Source organism: Oryx dammah, unplaced genomic scaffold, assembly GCF_014754425.2.
Source record: "Oryx dammah isolate SB20612 unplaced genomic scaffold, SCBI_Odam_1.1 HiC_scaffold_4, whole genome shotgun sequence".
Lineage (NCBI taxonomy): Eukaryota > Metazoa > Chordata > Mammalia > Artiodactyla > Bovidae > Oryx > Oryx dammah.
Window position 1 is genome coordinate 73839439 of NW_024070188.1, and position 22406 is coordinate 73861844.

Sequence of the window (22406 nt, forward strand, 5' to 3'; positions counted from 1 at the left end):
GGGGGGGCCTCAAAATCACTGCAGATGCTGACTGTAGCCATTAAATTAAAAGACCCTTGATCCTTGGAAGAAAAGCTATGACCAACCTAGACAGCATATTAAAAAGGAGAGACATTACTTTGCCAACAAAGGTCAGTCTAGTCAAAGCTATGGGTTTTCCAGTGGTCATGTATGGATGTGAGAGTTGGACTGTGAAGAAAGCTGAGTGCTGAAGAATTGATGCTTTTGAACTGTGGTATTGGAGAAGACTCTTGAGAGTCCCTTGGACTGCAAGGAGGTCCAACTAGTCCATCCTAAAGGAGATCAGTTGTGAATTTTCATTGGAAGGACTGATGCTGAAGCTGAAGCTCCAATACTTAGGCCACCTGATGCAAAGAATTGACTCATTGGAACAGACCCTGATGCTGGGAAAGATTGAAGTCTGGAGGAGAAGGGGATAATAGAGGATGAGATGGTTGGATGGCATCACAGACTCGATGGACATGAATCTGAGCAAACTCTGAGAGTTGGTGATGGACAGGGAAGCCTGGCATGCTGCAGTCCATGGGGTTGCAAAAAATCGAACACGAGTGACTGAACTGAACTGAACTGGGAGAAAATGCAACAAATGGTTAGTGGTAAGTTTTGCTAGATAATTTTACTTCTTCATATTTTTCTGTATTTTCCAAATTTTCTACAGTAAATACATTTTACTTTAGTGATTAGGAAAAATAATATGTAGTAGAAATAATAACTGGATATTATCTCACTGCATCTATGAAACTCCATTCTTTACGCCTTCATAGCCCAAGTCAAAGGTTTATTATTAAAAAGAAAAAAATAGAGATGCAGGGACTTCCCTGGTAGTCCAGTGGGTAGGACGTTGCACTCCACTGCAGGGGGCATTGGTTCCATCCCTGGTTGGATAAAAAGATCCCCTGTGCCGCTGAGTCATGGGATGAATGACCCCCCCACCCCCCAAATAAGGAGAGCTAAAAATATATTTCAGATTGGGTGTCAACTCCCATTCACCAATGGTGGCAGCCTACAGCATTACTTGCAAAATGATTCTGAAGCTGTCTTCCCCCATCCCCACCCGTCCCCCATCCCCCGCTCCCACAGGAGGCAGAACTGGGATCACAGAGCAGGATCTAGCATGGATTAGGGCTTATGGAGGCCTGCATGAGTTTACGGTAATTTCTCTTCCCTGAAACAGACACCAGGCTAGACAGAGCCTTCGGGGTTATCACTGAAACCCATATTGACCAATGAGGAAACTGAGGCTCAGAGACATGAAGCAAGTCCTCGGGGTTCTAAACACAGAGCCGGGACTGGACCTCAGGAAGGAGAGCCTTGGGTCTCCACTTTGTTTTCAGCTAATTCATTCACGTTCACACATGCCTCTCCAAGAAAGTGACGGAGCAGGAGTTCACCTGCTGTGGCCTCTGAGAACTTCGTTCGGTCGGTCAACTTCATCCCTGCTGCCAAAGACACCTGCTCCCCCCGACTCTGCTTCTTAGGTAGCTCTCTTCTTCATATAAACATTTCATACGGAGAAAATGGATTAAGACAAAGTCCAAGCCTTGTATGAAATGACAAAGTTCTCCCATTAGGTGGCAGTACCAGCAAGGAATAGATAAAGCAGGTCTCTGAAGGGCACTTCCCTAATGGTTTAGTTATTAAGATTCTGCCCTTCCAGTGCAGAGGCTGTGGGTTCAATCCCTATTTGGGGAACGAAGATATCTGTGGTATGACCAAGGTTTTGCTTTTTTTGTTTTGTTTTTAAAATCTTTTGTAGGGTATTTTGTAGATATACTGGTATCAAAGCACTTTAAAATTTACAAAGTAGATAACTTTGTAGATAAATTTACAAAGTAGATTAGAAGGTAATATTAGAAGTTAATGTCAATAAAAGGGTGGTATTTTAAGTTATTTCCGTTTTCATTATTTGCATCTTCTGGATCTTCTATAATGAACAAAGTAGTTTCATAAAGAAGTTTCTGAAATAGTGAGAGATTATTTTGGTAATATTTTGTCTGTGCAGTTCGGCCTCTTGTCTGATTGAGAAAAGATAATGGACCAGCGTGGAAGAGAAAGGAGACAGGCAGGCCCTTGATATTGTTTCTTACTTAAATGTGAAGGGTGTACTAACAGGGGGTCTGATGATCAAGGTGCTGGGTGCTTTCTGTCTAAAGGAAACGGCTGGGAAAGCTGATGTGTGGGGGCTGTTTGGCACTGAGGCGACAGGAGCCCTGCCAGGAGTGCGATCCCCACTGTGCTGCTGGCATCGCCAGCCTTTGGCCCTCAGGAGCAGAAGCAAGCCCACCCAACACCCTCTAGTCCAGAGCCTAGCCAACCTGCTAAAAGACAGTGGGATCTGTCTTACCAAAGGCCTTTGCTGTGGGCTTCCCAGGTGGTGCTAGTGGTAAAGAACCCACCTGCCAATGCAGGAGAAGTTAGAGACGCTGGTTTGATCCCTGGGTCAGGAAGATCCCCTGGAGGAGGGCATGGCAACCCAGCATTCTTGCCTGGAGAACTCCATGGACAGAAGAGCCTGGTGGGCTACAGTCCATGGGGTCACAAAGAGCTGGACACCACTGAAGTGACTTAGCATGCACGTGCGCAAAGCCATTTTCTACTTACTTTTTTCTCCATGCAACCTACTCTGGTCAGTTGTGGTGTTAACCCTGCCCTCAGTTTGAAGCTCAGTCCTTGGTTTGTCCCTTTCTGGGCTTCCTTGGTGACTCAGTGGTACATAATCCGCCTGCCAATGCAGGAGACACAGGTTTGATCCCTGGGCTTGGAAGATCCCCTGGAGCAGGAAATGACAACCCACTCCAATATTCGTGCCTGGGAAATCCCATGGACAAAAAAGCATGGCAAGCTACAGTCCATGGGGTCACAAAAGAATCAGACATGACTTAGCAATGAAAGAACAGATTTTGATAAAATGTATGCAGAGTTTGAGTTCTGAAAGACATTCACAAAAGCATACAGAAATGTGATCATCTATATTTCTCTCTCCTATGTCATATAACTATTCAAATATAAAAGTATAAAAAAATTTTTAAGAGAATTCTGTAATGCTTTAGGAGTATGAATGTATTTTAAAACATTATTAGCAATCTTTTTAAAAAAGATGATAAATTTAGTTAAATTGGAGGCATGACACTGAATTGCTAGCACACGCTACTTTTTCAACATAGCACATTATTTTCTTTACATTCACTTGCTTAGTGTGAAGAGGATTTACATAAACATGTAGGGGCTATACTGTTTCATCTCACAATAACCTAAAATTTAGCACTTAGGGCATTAGTTTCCTTTAACATAGGTGTTAAAACTTTTAAACCCCACCTTATTTACAATAAATGTATTGATACCTCTGGAGTATGTATTTTATTCCATCACTAAGTCATGTTTGATTCTTTGCAATCCCATGAATGGAAGCCAGGCTTCCCTCCTTCGTTATCTCCCAAGGTTTGCTCAAACTCATGTCTATTGAGTCAGTGAAATCATTCAACCATCTCGTCCTCTGTTGTCCCCTTTTCCTCCTGCACTCAATCTTTTCCAGCATCAGGGTCTTTTCCAGGGAGTCAGCTCTTCACATCAGGTGGCAAAAGTATTGGAGCTTCAGCTTTAGCATCAGTCCTTCCAATGAATAGTCAGGGTTGATTTCCTCTAGGACTGACTTGTTTGATCTCCTCGCTATATGTACATATGTATGAATGTATTTAATAGGTGTTCCTTGCTATAAATAATCAGCAAAAATGTCAGGTTTTTTTTCTTTTTGGCCAAATCATTTGCTTTAAGTCTGTCCTTTCTTTTAAGGTATGTCCCTAACACTCTTCAAATAGAAGCTTACTTTGAGCCAAGTGTCATAGAAAATGAGACTCTCTGAGAAAACTGGCTTCAAGTCCTTACCTGGCATTTCAAGATCAATGCGACTTTCTGGTCCCCAAAAGGTGGAATGATTATTCTTCTCTGAGGTTGATAATTCAGGTGGCTGTTTTGGGGTGGTAGCTTCTTCAGACTTTTCTAGCGATGCACTCTGGCCTGCATCTGTGCTTGGTCTCGTGGCTCTAGGCTGTGCCGTGGTTGTGTGGGTCACCATCTTTCGGTTAATGCTGGCTGAGAGTGAGAAAACTACAATCAGTTAGGTGTCTCCCCTGACCTTTACCTAAAACCACAACATTTGCAACAGATTTAAAGCATATCATCTAAGATATTTCAGAGCCTCATAGCAAACTACTAGCTCTTGTTTCCAAATAAGTAATCAGTTCTCTTTTAAGAATTAGCTTTCTGAAAATTCTCATAAAGAAATAGATAAAGATACACTTCAGCCTAAAGTTCTGAGATAAGTCTCCCTTCCTCAAGTTATTCATTCAAGTACTTCCAGTTCTTCAGTCAACTTTTCACAGCCTGCCTTCCTTTCTTGCGGTGTTTATGTACACATTGTTGTTGTTCAGTTGCTAAATCATGTCTGACTTATGTCCCCATGAGCTGCAGTATGCCAAGCTTCCCTGTCCTTCATTATCACCCTGAGTTTGCTCAGATTCACAAGACTGATTTACAGCTCTGACCTAGCAACACCCTAATGTCATAACTTTTCTAAAAAATCTATCAAAACAAAACATTAACTCATTTTAGTTTTTTAAAAAGCATATGCTAAACAGCCTTTTTAGGATGGGGAAGACTCTTAGAAAATTGAAAACTATCTCGTACAATGTTAAATAATACAAAAATTTGACATTTATAATTTGCATTAAAGATTTACAGGAAATGTTCATTGAATTTAAGGCATAGCTTGTTCACAAGAACTTACACTGAAACCAGCAGAAAAAGAACACTGCCGACTGTGCCTTTACTGTCAGAATACAGACATCCCTTCTACCCCCAAATGTGATGCAGGTGACTCACGATTTTGACAGAAAACTTCATCAGACCCGTCAGGACACTGCTCCACTCCGTCGCAAGCCAACGTGATGTCAATGCAACAGCCATCATCACAGAAGAAGTGGTAGCGGGAGCAGACACTCGAGCATCCTGTATGTAAACAAGTCTCAAGTCACAGGAGTGCGGGAAAGGAAAGGGCTTCCACCGTGTCAGGATTAACCGAGACTGTGTGTATGATGTAATGCCTTTGGGTAAGGAGATGCAGGTCATGAGGGGACACCTAACAGTCTGTGTGCAGTAGGTTCTGGAAAGGTTAGGGGGCTCCTTCCTGACCCTCCTGACTGAACTCTCAGGAATCACCATGGGCTTTTCATCTTAGGGTCCTTCTCCAAGCCAACAGTGCTAAAGAGGTGGGAACAGAGCAGCAGCAGCTGCGGGCTTCCCCATCCAGCTCCGGGTTTCCTCCTTCAGGTGACTTTCTCTGCATTTGTTCACCTATCAGATCCTCAGCAGGCTCCCTAACACGGGTTCACCCTCTGCACAGCACTTGGCTGGCTGACCCTATTTTATCAGAGACACTAGTTTTGTTTTTTTTTAAGTGTACCATTTTTAAAGTCTTTATTGAATTTTTACAATATTGTTTCTGTTTTATGTTTTAGTGTTTTGGCCCCGAGGTATGTGGGATCTTAGCTACCCGACCAGGGATCAAACCTGTGCCCCCTAACTCCCTGGTAACTATGGAGACAGATCCACATGAACAATTTATCCATGTATTTCTGGCTCTGTGGTCTCCGGACTTTTTGTGACTATCTATATTTCCCATCTATAAATCATACGCATGTGCCACTGTAGTAACATATTTTATTTTAATACATGTCATAAAATAGACTGAAAATGTAAAGAAGATTAAAAATGAATACAAATATAAGTTCTGATATTTTCTTTTACATCTTAAAAAATGTCTTGACTGTCTGTGGGGGATTCTATATGGAGATCACATAACTGGGTTATCTTGGAAGTGTCTGTTGGCTTGCTCTCTGAGTAGATTATCGCTTGATTTTTATTCATTTTGACTAGATTATTTTTTGCAAAGCTTGAAAATATGTGGCCTCTATATCCAAATCTGAACCAAGTTATCATAGAAACAAGGGTATGTGCTTGCCTCTTTACTACAGAATTTGCCATCTTTGATTACCAGAAAGCAAGCTAGCTGCAAGATCTATGTATACAATGAAGGGGACAGAAGCCCTCTCAATCCCCATCTCTCATTTTCAACGTCTCTATGTGGTGTCCTATAGCTTCCCAGGTGACTTGGTGGTAAAGAATCCACCTGCCAATGCAAGAGACTCAGGTTTGAACCCTAGGTCAGGAAGATCCCCTGGAGAAGGGAATGGCAACCCACTCCTGTATTTTTGCCTGGAGAATCCCATGAACAGAGGAGCCTGTTCTGGGCTACAATCCATGGGTTTGCAGAGTCAGATACGACTTAGTGACTAAACAGCAGCAGCAGCAGCAGCAGCATGTGGTGTCTTATTAACTTTAATTCAGTTTGTTATTCCAATCTAACCAGTGGGTGATGCCAGAAGACAGTTAACACAACAGAATTCTTTTTATTTTCTGTATAAAGTTACATACATAAGATCTCTATCTCTCAAAGTTGCTCAGTTGGGTCAGACTCTTTGTGATTCCCCTGGGCTGTAGCCCACCTGGCTCCTCTGTCCATGGGGTTATCCTGGCAGTAAGACCCGAGTGGGTTGCCATTCCCTTCTCCAGGGGGTCTTCCCAACCCAGGGATCAAACCCTGGTCCCCCACATTGCAGTCAGATTTTTTTTTTTTTTTTAACCATCTGAGCCACCAGGGAAGCCCTACATAAAGCCTATTTCACCCAACTGGCCTTTCAGTAATAAAAGGTGAATCATATCACCCTCTGCAGCTTCAAATACACTTTTGTCATCTTGGAGAAAGGCCAGAAATGTACAAATGGCAACTTGGCTGCTCTCTAGTTGCCTTCGGAGCCCAGAAGACTGGCCAGAGTAAATAAATCAAAGCAACAAGTAGCTGGTTGGTGTCAGCCCTTTGCCTCCATCAGCTCAGGCCATTTCTCCCTTTGCTGATTTCTGTAGGGCTGACAGCTGCCCAGGAGCACTTCGGTCCCTGGCTAGGGAGCCCTGTTCCCAGGAGCACAGCCCTCCAAGCTCAGCACCTCCCCACTGGCCGTGACCTCAGCTGGACTGGGTGCCATTCTTTTGTACTCGCCGCCTTCCCTACTTCCTGTCCCAGTGCACAGTCAGTATTGCCAGGTTTGTTTTAGGTAACTGGCTCTTCTGTATAGCTGCAGTAAGTCCACAAACAAGGCCTTGCCCCAGGACAAACTGGGATGCTGGCTGGCACATTCCCCATCGCTGACTCACAATCCTCTACTGGACTGGAGTTGGGGATACTATTTGCAGCCACCCTTCCTTCCTCCAGGTCAAATTGAACTGTGGTTGAACAGGAGTGAGCCAACTTGATTTTTTTTTTTTTTTTTTAAGATTTACTTGTTTATTCTGGGCTGCACTGGGTCTCCGTTGCTGTGCTCAGTCTCTCTCTAGTTACAGAGAAGGGGGGCTACTCTCCAGTTGGGTGTGAGGGCTTCTCATTGTGGTGGCTTCTCTTATTGCCCAGCATGGGCTCCAGGGCACGCGGGCTTCAGTAGTCATGGCACATGGCAGGGCTTAGCTACTCTGAGGCATGTGCAGCCTTCCTGCACCAGGGATCGAACCTGTGTCCCTTGCATTGGCAGGTGGATTTTTAACTGCTAGGAAGCTCTATACAGTCAACAAAAACAAGACCAGGAGCTGACTGTGGCTCAGATCATGAACTCCTTATTACCAAATTCAGACTTAAATTGAAGAAAGTAGGGAAAACCACTAGACCATTCAGGTACGACCTAAATCAAATCCCTTATGATTATACAGTGGAAGTGAGAAATAGATTTAAGGGCCTAGATCTGATAGATAGAGTGCCCGATGAACTATGCAATGAGGTTCATGACATTGTACAGGAGACAGGGATCAAGACCATCCCCATGGAAAAGAAATGCAAAAAAGCAAAATGGCTGTCTGGGGAGGGCTTACAAATAGCTGTGAAAAGAAGAGAGGCGAAAAGCAAAAGAGAAAAGGAAAGATATAAGCATCTGAATGTAGAGTTCCAAAGAATAGCAAGAAGAGGTAAGAAAGCCTTCTTCAGCAATTAATGCAAAGAAACAGAGGAAAAGAACAGAATGGGAAAGACTAGAGATCTCTTCAAGAAAATTAGAGATACCAAGGGAACATTTCATGCAAAGATGAGCTCGATAAAGGACAGAAATGGTCTGGACCTATCAGAAGCAGAAGATATTAAGAAGAGGTGGCAAGAATACACAGAAGAACTGTACAAAAAAGATCTTCACAACCCAGATAATTATGATGATGTGATCACTAATCTAGAGCCAGACATCTTGAAATGTGAAGTCAAGTGGGCCTTAGAAAGCATCACTACCAACAAAGCTAGTGGAGGTGATGGAATTCCAGTAGAGCTATTTCAAATCCTGAAAGACGATGCTGTGAAAGTGCTGCACTCAATATGCCAGCAAATTTGGAAAACTCAGCAGTGGCCACAGGACTGGAAAAGGTCAGTTTTCATTCCAATTCCAAAGAAAGGCATTGCCAAAGAATGCTCAAACTACCACACAATTGCACTCATCTCACATGCTAGTAAAGTAATGCTCAAAGTTCTCCAAGCCAGGCTTCAGCAATACGTGAACCGTGAACTCCCTGATGTTCAAGCTGGTTTTAGAAAAGGCAGAGGAACCACAGATCAAATTGCCAACATCTGCTGGATCATGGAAAAAGCAAGAGAGTTCCAGAAAAACATCTACTTCTGCTTTATTGACTATGCCAAAGCCTTTGACTGTGTGGATCACAATAAACTGTGGAAAATTCTGAAAGAGATGGGAATACCAGACCACCTGACCTGCCTCTTGAGAAATCTGTATGCAAGTCAGGAAGCAACAGTTAGAACTGGACATGGAACAACTGACTGGTTCCAAATAGGAAAAGGAGTACATCAAGGCTGTATATTGTCACCCTGCTTATTTAACTTATATGCAGAGTACATCATGAGAAACGCTGGATTGGAAGAAACACAAGCTGGAATCAAGATTGTCGGGAGAAATATCAATAACCTCAGATATGCAGATAACACCACCCTTATGGCAGAAAGTGAAGAGGAACTAAAAAGCCTCTTGATGAAAGTGAAAGCGGAGAGCGAAAAAGTTGGCTTAAAGCTCAACATTCAGAAAATGAAGATCATGGCATCTGGTCCCATCACTTCATGGGAAATAGATGGGGAAACAGTGGAAATAGTGTCAGACTTTATTTTTCTGGGCTCCAAAATCACTGCAGATGGTGATTGCAGCCATGAAATGAAAAGATGCTTACTCCTTGGAAGAAAAGTTATGACCAACCTAGATAGTATATTCAAAAGCAGAGACATTACTTTGCCGACTAAGGTCTGTCTAGTCAAGGCTATGGTTTTTCCTGTGGTCATGTATGGATGTGAGAGTTGGACTGTGAAGAAGGCTGAGTGCCAAAGAATTGATGCTTTTGAACTGTGGTGTTGGAGAAGACTCTTGAGAGTCCCTTGGACTGCAAGGAGATCCAACCAGTCCATTCTGAAGGAGATCAGCCCTGGGATTTCTTTAGAAGGAATGATGCTAAAGCTGAAACTCCAGTACTTTGGCCACCTCATGCGAAGAGTTGACTCATTGGAAAAGACTTTGATGCTGGGAGGGATTGGGGGCAGGAGGAGAAGGGGACGACCAAGGATGAGATGGCTGGATAGCATCACGGACTCAATGGACAGGAGTCTGAGTGAACTCTGGGAGTTGGTGATGGACAGGGAGGCCTGGCGTGCTTCGATTCATGGGGTCGCAAAGAATTGGACACGACTGATTGACTGAACTGAACTGAGACCACAAGGAAAGCCAGCCAACCTAATCTTGAATGTTGCTAGTATCTGTATCTTGCTAGCACTGTATCTTTGTGGAAGGCAAATTACCAAGGTGGCAGAGTTCTTAGAACTCTAAAGTCTCCTTCCTTCATTTCCAATATGCACACTGACCCTTGTCTTTGGTGGAAGACAAGGTCAGCCAAAGTACAAGCAAATCCAATCATTTTATTCTTTCTCCCGACTGCTCGCTTGATTGTGATCCAAATATGGAGGAATCAAGGATATAGGAGATAGGCTACAAGTTTGCTAGAGCCAGGGTTAGTGAAGGGTCACTAATCAGGGCTGGGGATCAGGTCTGTGGAACTCAGCGCCCATGCTCACCTCCTTGCACACAGTTGCCATTCACGGCAGATGCTGAGAAAGTATCCCCCGACAGCGACAGGACTCTAGACACACACACACGATCTCTGCAATACCTCTACAGCTTTAGTGCTGCCAAGTTCCATTTACAATTTTTTTTAACTTAATGAGCTAATCTTAGAACTGTAGATGTTTGGGAAAGCAAGAAACAGATAAATGAGAGAAATGAGTTTACAGTGAGCAACAGAATGTGGGAACCATTATATATATGTCGAGCTATATTATCAATGTATCTGTGCTTCTGTGTAAAGTGTCCATGAAGTTTTCATCAGTCCTTTTAAATTGACATGTGCTCTGTATATATTTTAATTTGTTTTAAATCTACCTCTTAGCTGCGTTCTTTGAACATAGTATCAACTAGCCCACCCTCCTTTAAATATGAGCGTGGTCCCCACCCTCTCCTGAGAAACCCAGATGTCTTTTATGAAACTGAGTCAAGGAAAGATGGGGCATCTCTAAGGCCCTGTGACTCACATAGCCTATTGTCATCCCCTGGAGTGTAAAGTGCTCCACTCTACTCCCGCTCTACTCCAGCAGTATCACTTAACATGAAATATAGTGGAGCCTAGTTTTGCAATCATATTTTTAGTTAAGATTTTCCCGTTCAGCAACAGCCAAAAATAAAATGGAAGGGCCCATTATATTGCCCAGTTAGGATATAAAATGGCAATTTTTTTTCATGTGGACCATTTTTAAAGTTTTTTTTTTATTGAATTTGTTACAATATTGCTTCTGGTGGTTTTTTAAAATAATTTTACTTATATATTTTTGACTGGGCCGGGGCTTCACTGCTGCTCAGGCTTTTTCTCTAGCTCTGGTGTGAGGGCTCCTCGTCGCAGTGGCCGCCCTTGTTGCGGAGCACAGACTCTGGGGCATGCAGGCTGCAGTAGTTGCTGTACGTGTGCTTGGTAGATGTGGCTCCTGGGTACAATTTAGTTGCTCCGTGTGTGGGAATCTTCCCGGACCAGGGATAGAACCCATGTCCCCTGCATTGGCAGATGGATTCTTTACCACTGAGCCACCAGGGAAGCCCTTGCTTCTGTTCTGTGTTTTGGTGTTTTGCCCTCAAGGCACGTGGGCGTCTTAGCTCCCCAGACAGGGATGGAACCTGCAATCCCTGCCCTGGAAGATGAAGCCTCAACCACTGGACGCCAGGGAAGTCCCTAAAATGCCAGTTTAATATCACCCTTCCATCCACAGCCTGGCCTCTGTTGGCCACTGTGAATGAGAGGGAAGGACTTTCTTCTCACCTCCTGTGGAGAAGGCCACGGGAAGCACGGTCACTGAGATGTTGTCGGAGCTCCTCTGTCCAGCAGTGTCCATCACTGTCAACTGAAAGGTGTATGTTCCTTCCCGCAGGTGGGACAGCTTCAGGGTTCCGGACTGAGGCACCTGATACCCAAACAGGAAACATCATAGTTAAGAGCCCAAAGCACAGAATCTGACATCCTCCTGAGCTGGAAATCAGTGCCATCCTTGGAGCAGTCCTATGACCCCCTTCTCCAATCCTGGTCCTCGGTCTCAGAATACTGATCACACAAAACTTTGGCAGGCTGGCCAGGAGACTTGAGTTCCGGTGGGTTTGGGGCCTGACACCCCCTTTCTTTGGGAAACTTCCCTCCCATCCCCACTCACATGGTTGCTAGGGGCGTGGCTAAGCCAAAGGGAGAGGGTGGCCAGGCAGGTAGTAAAGTGCAGATCTGCCCGGAGGAGGTGGCCGGGCAGACTCTCGCTGTCTCTGACTCTGGCTTAGAATCAGGCAGGCTGTGCCAGGCGGCAGCTATGTGGCAGGTGACACCACTGTTTATTGCTTCTTGGGACTTAGAGAGGAATGCAGGGGAACTCAGGGGCAGGCGATGACCACACCGGAGTGTGCTGACGGGAGCCCTGCAGCCTCGAGCAACGTGTGTGAGAGAGAGAGGCTCTGTCCTCTGCCCCAGCTGGTCTGCCCGAGCTTAGACCTAAGACTGCCGAAGGCCAGCAGCCTGGAGGTTTGCCGCCCCGAGTGTACCAGGTAGATGGGAGGACTGAGTCGGAGTGTGGTTGTGAATGGGGGACGCTGAGTGAGGCCCAGATGAAGTTAACGGAGATTTTAAGAGACCAGGGAAGCACTGAGGCTGGGGGCTGGGTGGGGCATCCACACAGACATCAGCCTCACCCAAGCCCTGGTCAGATTTTTGTGAAGGCGAGTGAGGTCCTGGGCTTCTGGATGTCAACACTCAGCGTGCCAGTGTCCAACTACACCTCAGCAGGCTGGGCCTTCTCCGGGAAGCCTCTTCCCAACTCTGGGGCTGGAAGGACAGAGCACCCCCCTCTAAGGGGCCTGTCTGTCCTCCTGGGCTCTGAAGGCTCCCTGTGGCTTTCCTAGGAACCTCCTCTCTGAGGCAGGAAAGACTGGATCCAGATCCAGATCTGGGTGCATGCTAATTTCAGTCTTTTCAAATGAAATAACCCTTCCCTGCTTTCTTTCTTTGTGTGTGTGAGTTGACAATCTTTATTAAACGGCAGCTCTAGTTGTCCTTATTCACTTGGCAGGATTAATATGGTTTTTCAAAATAATTTTATTTATATATTGATTGTACTGGGTCTTCTTGTCTTTTTGTACTGTTCGTGGGGTTCTCGCGGTCACCTGATGTGAAGAGCTGACTCCTTGGAAAAGACCCTGATGCTGGAAAAGATTGAAGGCAGGAGGAGAAGGGGAGGTCAGAGGATGAAATGGTTGGATGGCATCACTGACTTGATGGATATGAGTTTGAGAAAACTTTGAGAGATAGCAAATGACAGGGAAGCCTGGCATGCTGTGGTCCATGGGGTCGCAGAGTTGGACACCACTTAGCCACTAAACAACAACAGCAACAGCTGGGTCTTTGTTGCCGCTCAGGCCTTGCTCTAGTGGTGGTGCTCGGGCTTCTCACCGCAAAGGCTCTGAGACACATGGGTTTCCGGGCTCAAGTAGCTGCACATCACTCCCCCAGGGCTCTAGAGCATAGGCTCAGGAGCTGTGGTGCATGGCATGTGGGATCTTCCCAGACTAGGGGTCGAACCTGTGTGTACTGCATTGGCAGGTAGATTCTTCACTACTAAGCCACAAGGGAAACCCCTTAATATGGTTTTTAATGACCCAAATTTCCCTCTGGCCTTTATGGGGCAAGAGCACTCTAGTAAATATAGCCGAGATATGTAGAAGTTTGTCTCAAAAACTTTTTCAGATAAATAGAGTTTGAAAAGTCTACTTAGAGGGGAAGGACAGGTATGTCAGATTTTGCTGCTCAGCTACCGATTGGCGTGGTGACAGTTGATTGTATCCATGGGAAAGCTCTGAGAGCTGCTGGGTTTGGGCACCAATAGAAAAGGTGGATGCTGACAACAGCTGGCAGAGACTGGATCTTGCCTGAAGGGCCTCCGAAGAAGGCTTTGCAATTGGCACTGGTCCACACCTGCAGGCCTTTCCTCTGTGAGCAGAAACTAAGTACAGTAACTTAATACCAAGAGCTTTGTATGAGATTTATTTTGATAACTGCAAAAGTCAACAAGATCCTCTTAGTCTCCTGTGAAAATTCTTCTACGAAAGGCTTCTTGCCCCTTCTTGTGCAGCAATTTATTTAAAGAGTTTGCTGTTTTACCTTGTCTCCCAGACCCAGAGAGAAAAGGAAGCACACTTTGACTTTTGGATTTCCTCATTTCATTGTTTTTTCCCTCTGTGGTTTTATTTCCTGGATGCAGAAAACTCTTTCAAGTTTTTAAGCTGTAAAAGGCAAAACGCTAATTTGATTTGATTATTTTTAAGCTAATTTTTTTTGGCATTAGTGATCTTAGCTCCCTAATCAGGGATTGAATGCCCTGCATTGGGAATGCAGAGTTTTAATTACTGGACCACCAAGAAAGACTTCCCTGGTGGCTCAGACAGTAAAGTGTCTGCCTACCATGTGGGAGACCCATGTTCGATCCCTGGGTCGGGAAGATCCCCTGGAGAAGGAAATGGCAACCCACTCCAGTAGTCTTACCTGGAAAATCCCATGTACGGAGAAGCATGGTACGCTACAGTTCATGGGGTTGCAAAGAGTCGGACACGACTGAGCCACTTCCCTTTCCTTTCACTTTCCTTTGACATAGCTTGACGTGTGCTTTTTTTTTTTTTAATTGAGATATAGTTGATGTACAATGTTAGATAAATTTCAGGTGTATACCATAGTGAGTCAATAACTACTCCATTTATAGTTACTATAAAATATTGGCTATATTCTCTGTGCTGTACAATACATCTTTGTGAGGTGACGTGAACTCGCTCAGTCATGTCCAACTCTGCGACCCCGTGGATTGTAGCCTACCAGGCTCCTCCGTCCATGGGATTCTCCAGGCAAGAATACTGGAGTGGGTTGCAGCGTACTTATTTTATACAGAGTAATTTGTACTTTTAATTCCCTGGTCCTTTTTAGTTTAGTTATTTAGCTAACAAACGCTCTCTTTCTTCAGCATCAATATAAGAATATATAGAACTGCAAGACAGATGATTTCCCTCCAGGCATCCAGGCATTTCTAGGCGTCTCCTCACATTTATGACACTGGGAAGGATTTACACACACACACACACATATACACACAGATGTATATGCCACATATCCAATTTTTGTTTGTTTGTTTTTTGGCCAAGCCCCAGGGCATCAGGGATTCCCTAACCGGGAATTGAATCACACGCACGTGCATTGGAAGCTCAGAGTCTTAGCCACTGGGAAGGACCACAACACACCCAATTTGTAACTTGAAAGTTACATTACCTTTAGTAAAACAAAAAACTTCTAATCTCTGCCCAGGATCTGTTCCATAGTAACAGAGGCTTTGATGGTTGGCCTCTGGCTAAATCAATGTATAACTCAGTCTGTTATTCTGGCTCCACTGCACCTCCCTAAAATAGTAATTTAGTGGCAAGGAACATACATTTGCATTTCTTTATATACCACACATATATACATACACGATTATTAGTACAACACTTGGTTACAAAACGAGTACTACCTCTCTATTCCCCTCACCTCCACAGTTGCTTTTAAAGTATATAAGGCACTGGGCAAATTCTCATAAGTAGTGACAAGGTAATGTCATACAAAATATTTTAGTAAGAAATTCCATTGAACCAATGAACCCAAAGGCATGCTAGCTTTCTGCCTCATGTCAATTTGCAAAACAGAGAACTCTGTTAGTGGTTTGAAGGCCATCAAGATCCTTGTTGTAATCCAGTGCCATCACCCAGCACACACACAGGCTGAAGGAGACACAGGGGCAGCTAAACTGACCAACAGAGGCCAGAACATAAATTGCTATTATTAATACAATTGTCTAGATAATTCAGGTGAACATGCTTAGGTTCTGTTCGTTAGTTACGTGTTACTTTTTCTATTTACTTTTCATCACAGATATGACCCCAAATTTCATAAAAGAAGGAAAACGAACTCAATTGTATTTTCCTAGTCAAAAAAAGAGTAGTGAAAGTGTTAGTTGCTCAGTCGTGTCCAATTCTTTGCCTCTATCTCAGCCCAATCAGAGAATAATCATCTTCTTACAAACTTAGGAAGAAGGGCTAGAGGCACAAAGAAGCAGCATATAAAATCCAAAGGGTTGAGCAAAGTTAGCTGCTGACAGTGTGTAGAAACATATGTAGACATAGAAATAGAGGAAATGGGGATGTCTCTGGTGGTCCAGTGGTTAAGAATCTTCCTGTCAATGCAAGGTACACAGGTTCAATCCCTGGTCGGGGAAGATTCCACTTGTCATGGGGCAAGTGAGCCCTCATGCGGTGACTACTGCAGCCCATGTGCCCTAGAGCCCATGCTCTAAGATGAGAGAAGCCACTGCAGTGAGAAGCCCGGGCACCAAAACGAAGAGTAGGCTTCACTTGCCACAACTACAGAAAGCCCTTGTGCAGCCATGAAGACCCAGCGTAGCCTCAAATAAAGGGTCTGCCTGCCAATGCAGGAGACGCAGGAAATGTGAGCTTGATCTCTGGGTTGGGAAGATCCCCTGGAGAAGGGATAGGCTACCCACCCCAGTATTCTTAGCCTTCCCTGGTGGCTCAGATGGTAAAGAATTTGCCTGCAATGTGGGAGACCTGGGTTTGATCCCTGGGTTGGGAAGATCCCCTGGAGGAGGACATGGCCGCCCACTCCAGTATTCTTGCCTGGAGAATCCTCATGGACAGAGGAGCCTGGTGGGCTACAGTCCGTGGTGTCACAAAGAGTTGGACATGACTGAGCAACTAAGGATAGCACAACACAGCATATGATTCCAAATTCCATGCTTGTAGTCACTGTAGAATCCTACCTCCGAGTTAGCAGAGCTTTTTTTTTCTTTTAATATAAATTTATTTATTTTACTTGGAGGCTAATTACTTTATGATATTGTATTGGTTTTGCCATACATTGACATGACTCTGCCACGGGTGTACATGTGTTCCCCATCTTGAACACCTCCTCCCACCTCCCTCCCCATCCCATCCCTCTGGGTCGTCCCAGTGCACCAGCCCTGAGCACCCTGTATCATGCATCAAACCTGGACTGGCGATTTGTTTCACATACGATATTATACATGTTTCAATGCCATTGTCTCAAACCATCCCACCCTTGCCCTCTCCCACAGAGTCCAAAAGACTGTTCTATACATCTGTGTGTCTTTTGCTGTCTTGCATACAGGGTTATCGTTACCATTATCTAAATTGCATATATATGTGTTAGTATACTGTATTGGTGTTTTTCTTTCTGGCTTATTTCACTCTGTATAATAGGCTCCAGTTTCATCCACCTCATTTGAACTGATTCAAATGTGTTCTTTTTAATGGCTGAGTAATATTCCATTGTGTATATGTACCACAGCTTTCTTATCCATTCATCTGCTGATGGACATTTAGGTTGCTTCCATGTCCTGGCTATAATAAACAGTGCTGTGATGAACATTGGGGTACATGTGTCTCTTTCTATTCTGGTTTCCTCAGTGTGTATGCCCAGCAGTGGGATCGCTGGGTCATATGGCAGTTCTATCCAATTTTTCAAGGAATCTCCACACCGTTCTCCATAGTGGCTATACTAGTTTGTATTCCCACCAACAGTGTAAGTGGGTTCCCTTTTCTACAAGCATTTATTGCTTGTAGACTTTTGGATAGCAGCCATTCTGACTAGTGTGAAATGGTACATCATTGTGGTTTTGATTTCCATTTCTCTGATAATGAGTGATGTTGAGCATCTTTTCATGTGTTTGTTAGCCATCTGTATATCTTCTTTGGAGAAATGTCTGTTTAGTTCTTTGGCCCATTTTTTGATTGGGTCGTTTATTTTTCTGGAATTGAACTGCAGGAGTTGCTTATATATTTTTGAGATTAATTCTTTGTCAGTTGCTTCATTTGCTATTATTTTCTCCCATTCTGAAGGCTGTCTTTTCACCTTGCTTATAGTTTTCTTTGTTGTGCAGAAGCTTTTAATTTTAATTAGGTGCATTTGTTTATTTTTGCTTTTATTTCCAATATTCTGGGAGGTGGGCAGAGAATCCTGCTGTGATTTATGTCAGAGAGTGTTTTGCCTATGACTTCCTCTAGGAGTTTTATAGTTTCTGGTCTTATATTTACATCTTTAATTCATTTTGAGTTTATTTTTGTGTATGGTGTTAGAAAGTGTTCTAGTTTCTTCTTTTACAAGTGGTTGACCAGTTTTCCCAGCACCACTTGTTAAAGAGATTGTCTTTTCTCCATTGTATATTCTTGCCTCCTTTGTTGAAGATAAGGTGTCCATAGGTGCATGGATTTATCTCTGGGCTTTCTATTTTGTTCCATTGATCTATATTTCTGTCTTTGTGCCAGTACCATACTGTCTTGATGACTGTGGCTTTGTAGTAGAGCCTGAAGTCAGGCAGGTTCCTCCAGTTCCATTCTTCTTTCTCAAGATTACTTTGGCTATTCAAGGTTTTTTGTATTTCCATACAAATTGTGAAATTATTTTTTCTAGTTCTCTGAAAAATACCATTGGTAGCTTGATAGGGATTGCATTGAATCTATACATTGCTTTGGGTAGCATACTCATTTTCACTATATTGATTCTTCCGATCCATGAACACAGTATATTTCTCCATCTATTTGTGCCCTCTTGATTTCTTTCACCAGTGTTGTATAGTTTTCTATATGTAGGTCTTTTGTTTCTTTAGGTAGATATATTCCTAAGTATTTTATTCTTTTCGTTGCAATAGTGAATGGAATTGTTTCCTTAATTTCTCTTTCTGTTTTCTCATTGTTAGTGTATAAGAATTCAAGGGATTTCTGTGTGTTGATTTTATATCCCGCAACTTAGCAGAGCATTAAGTCTTCTGCGTTCTTATTCCAAGAATCATTCCTTAGAAAGACCTGAACCACAGCTCATGTACAAAGCAGCTGCCTGTTGTGGTCTAAAAGGTCAGATACTCCTTACACACACACACACACACACAAACACACACACAGTCCTTTAAAACCTCTAAAAGCTCTCCCCCACCCGTAACCTCACCCCACTACCCACACCGAAATAGAAGTGCCAGGACCTTTGAAGGGAGAGTGACAGGAAGTCAGGTTTAAATGCAAGAGGACCTGGAAGCCCAGATTGACTGAAGATTTTGTGATGCCAGAAACCAATTGTGCTATAAATTTAGTGTTCCTGACCAGGATAGAGACTTCAAAGCTCCTGCTGCTATTGGAGTAGAGCTTTCACAACTCAGCTTACTCAGATTTATTTTTCATAAGGTAATATCTTTTGTTTTTTCCTCAGGGAGATTATTTTTAAACCTTTTCTAACAAGTATTTTTCTTAAAGAAAAAAAAAAAGCAGTTAAATATTGGAGGCCTTGAGCTACTGTGTAAAAAAAATTCATGCCTAAAGAGTATTCTACCTCAAGGCTCCAGGTTAACTTTGCAACAAAACAGGTATGAATTATTCATCTATTATGCTCTCATGTATCTTCCTGTTTAAGTGGAACAGTAAATCCTAGGATTTTCTGTCTGTTGGGGGGTAGGTTGTGTTTTTTTTTTACTGACTGACATCACCCTTCATTCTTGAAACAAGATACAAAGAAATCCTTAAAGCCACCATGGAATATTCATACATGTGCACCAACTTATCCCCAGATATTTCTTAGGAAATTTTCAGCCTAGATAATCTTCTGTTTCAAAAATGCCCTGTGGGCTGCTGTAACTTTTTTTGTCCTTTATTAAAATCTTCAGGTGAATAAAATAGTGGAGAGGCAGTAATACAGGTGAAATTTTGCTGAGGTCCATATCTGTTTTGGTGCCGTGACATATGGTGGGGTTTTTTTGCTTCTCTCTCTCCCCTTCTGTCTTTGCTCTCACCCCCGGGAAACCACTATTCTCTGGCTTTTCAGTGTCAAAACCCGCACTTTTGGGGGGCTTTCTTGATGATCCAGTGGTTAAGAATCTGCCTACCAGTGCAAGGGTGCTTAGTCATATCCAACTCTTTGCAACCCCATGGACTGTAGACTGCCAGGCTCCTCAGTACATGGGATTCTCCAAGCAAGAATGCTGGAGTGGATTGCCATTCCCTTTTCCAGGGTCAATACAAGGGACACGAGTTCAGTTCCTGGTCTGGGAAGATCCTGTGTGTCTCAAAGCAATTTGGCCTGTGTGCCACAACTACTAAGCCAATGTCTAGAGCCTTCAGGCTGTAACTCCTGAGAACACACATCAACGACTGAAGCCTGCACATCCTAGAGCCCATGCTCAGCAAGAAGAGAAGCCACCACAATGAGAAGCCCAAGCACCGCAAGGAAGAGTAGCCCATAAATAAAATAAATGTCTTTTAAAAAAAAAGAAACTGCACTTTTCAAAAAAGTCCTGTTTAGGAAAAAAGAGAGAGGGAGGAAAAAAAAAAAAAACAACACTGTCCAGAAACCAGTGGAAAAATGATGGTCCTCAAGAAATGAATCAGTGGAACTCTGTTTCCTTGGGTGATTACAAAAGGGGACTGTGTGGGACTTATAAAAGTGTCATTGTTGCTTCTAAACTTACCAAATCTGTTAAGTAATTCCAAAAGAAACATATTATACTTGGATCTCCAGAGGGTTGTGTGTGTGTGACAGGGGGAGAGTGTCTGGAAACCAGTGGAAAACTGGTGGTCCCCAGGAAATGAATCAGAGGAACCATAACTGTTTTCTTGAGTCAATACAAAAGGGGCCTGAATGGGACTTAATTACAAAAGTGTCACTGTTACTTTCAAACTCACTGTTTGTTAAGGTTACTAAATTTAAATAATTCTGAAATAAACACATTATCCTGTGCCAGGAGCCAGCGTGAGGAATCCCGCCTGTAGCAAAGGACATGAGGAAGGAAGCCAGACAAAACGCAAGGGCATGATCAGGCTTCAGGGGTTCCCCCTGGAATTTCCTGAGCATCCACCCCCAAAAACAAGAGTCTGCCTACTTTACTGTGTTATGCTTTCCACCTACTCTTCTGATACTAACAGGGGGCTGTCCCCCCACCACCTTTTTCTGGAAAAAAGTTAATTTAGAACTTTTAGATAATAAATCTCCTGGGCATAATAAGGGTGTTTCAATCCAAAAACCCCTCTGATGGCTTTCTAGCCTGCCTGCTGGACTCTTACAGCTGTGCATGTGATTGTTTGTGGCCTCCCGACCACGAGAGGCACAGGAAGCTTAAAACATCCTAGGAATGTAGGGGCTTCTGAGGAGTCAAAATCATTAGAATAGGACAATTAAAGGTTTCATTTGTTGAGCCAATACTTGCTGCCAAAATTTCGTATCTTTTATTTGTAGATATAGTTGGTATATAGAAAAAACAGGTAGTAGACCTGGTATTAGCAACATTAGATTTATGAGTTAAGTATTTTCTTTGTTATAACCCACTGCACCTTTGTTCTACAGGAATGTAACTTTATTTAGTACTTTGAGGGTGATGCAGAGTAAAGAAAAAACACTTCTAAGGGAAAAGAGTTTTCTGGTTGATAGACATTTATCTAGGAAGAGAGCCATAAAGATGTTAACAGGCCTCTTGGCCAGAAGATAATGTAAACCACCTGAGACCCTTTGTATACAGGAAGGTATGCAAAAAGAAAGCCTGGTCTCAATGAGGGTCAGGACTGCTGCCCCTGCATAACTCTGCATATTCCATTATTTCTTTATGTACAACTTGGGGTATATAAGCTGATTTGAAAATAAAGTCTTGAGTCTTGCACAGATGCTGGACTCCCCCATGTCGTTCTTTTCTCCCCGTTTCTGGCTGAATTCCCATCTGGAGCATGGAGGCTCACCAAGTCTACTTACTTGCCCTGGCTTCTAAGATCCATGTGAGAGGGAGCTCAAGGCGGGGCACCCTCTGCTATTCAAGTGGGCGCCGGTGGCCTAACATAGATGGTGCAAACTTCTTGTCTCGAGGTTTTATTAGTTTTCCACGTAAACCAAGTTATTCAGCATCTTTTCTCCACTAGTTTTCCTATTACACTATTCTTTCCTAATCTCTTTATATTTCTAATTAAATAGTCCTTTCCCAGACTCTGACTCCGTCCCTGATTTGAATTCCCTGGATCCACCGGGGCTGGACCCTGGCAATCCTGTATCTCCAAAAGCGGGGGGGGGACCATACTGTTTTGACCCAGACTGATCTGGGGTGGCCTCCACCTGCAATCAAGGGCTTTGGTTCTGGAGACTGAGGTCGGGGGACGACAGTGAGAGCTGAATCCTAGACACTAGACCAGAGGTCAGGGACAAGGCCCTGCCCCTTCAGCTTGGCAGAAAAGAATTCCCACAAAGACGGGAGGTAGTGAAACAAGTGTTTATTAGGAGGAAAAAGAATACAGTACATGTGGACGGACACACAGGCAGATTCAGAGAGAGAGTCATGCCCTAGTGGCAGTCTGAATCACTTTTATGGGATATTTTTTCATTTGGGTGTCCTTTGGCTGATCATTTTGATTTGCCTGGTTGAGAATCCATATTAGGAATATTTCAGGATCCTCCCATATGTGCACGTGCATCTCTCAGGCAAGATGGACTCCACCGAAGAGGTCTATGGGTAGATTTGACATCACTCCCCTTTTGACCTCCAAGGAGCTTTCTAGTTGGGAGGGTCTCCTTGATTTCAAGAATGAGAAATATGTAATATGTGG

The 22406-nt window shown here is 43.6% G+C and overlaps 1 protein-coding gene across 3 annotated transcripts in view; it reads right to left on the reverse strand.

Moving 5' to 3' along the window:
- LRP11 (LDL receptor related protein 11) overlaps window positions 1-22406 on the reverse strand; it is an 82454-nt gene that overhangs the window by 44804 nt on the left and 15244 nt on the right. For all 3 annotated transcript variants that reach the window (XM_040238665.1, XM_040238666.1, XM_040238664.1), the window contains exons 3-5: window positions 11518-11659; window positions 4900-5025; window positions 3904-4110 (exon numbers count right to left, since the gene is read on the reverse strand). In XM_040238665.1, coding sequence (XP_040094599.1) covers window positions 3904-4110; window positions 4900-5025; window positions 11518-11659 — 475 coding nt within the window. The remainder of the gene's footprint in view (window positions 1-3903; window positions 4111-4899; window positions 5026-11517; window positions 11660-22406) is intronic.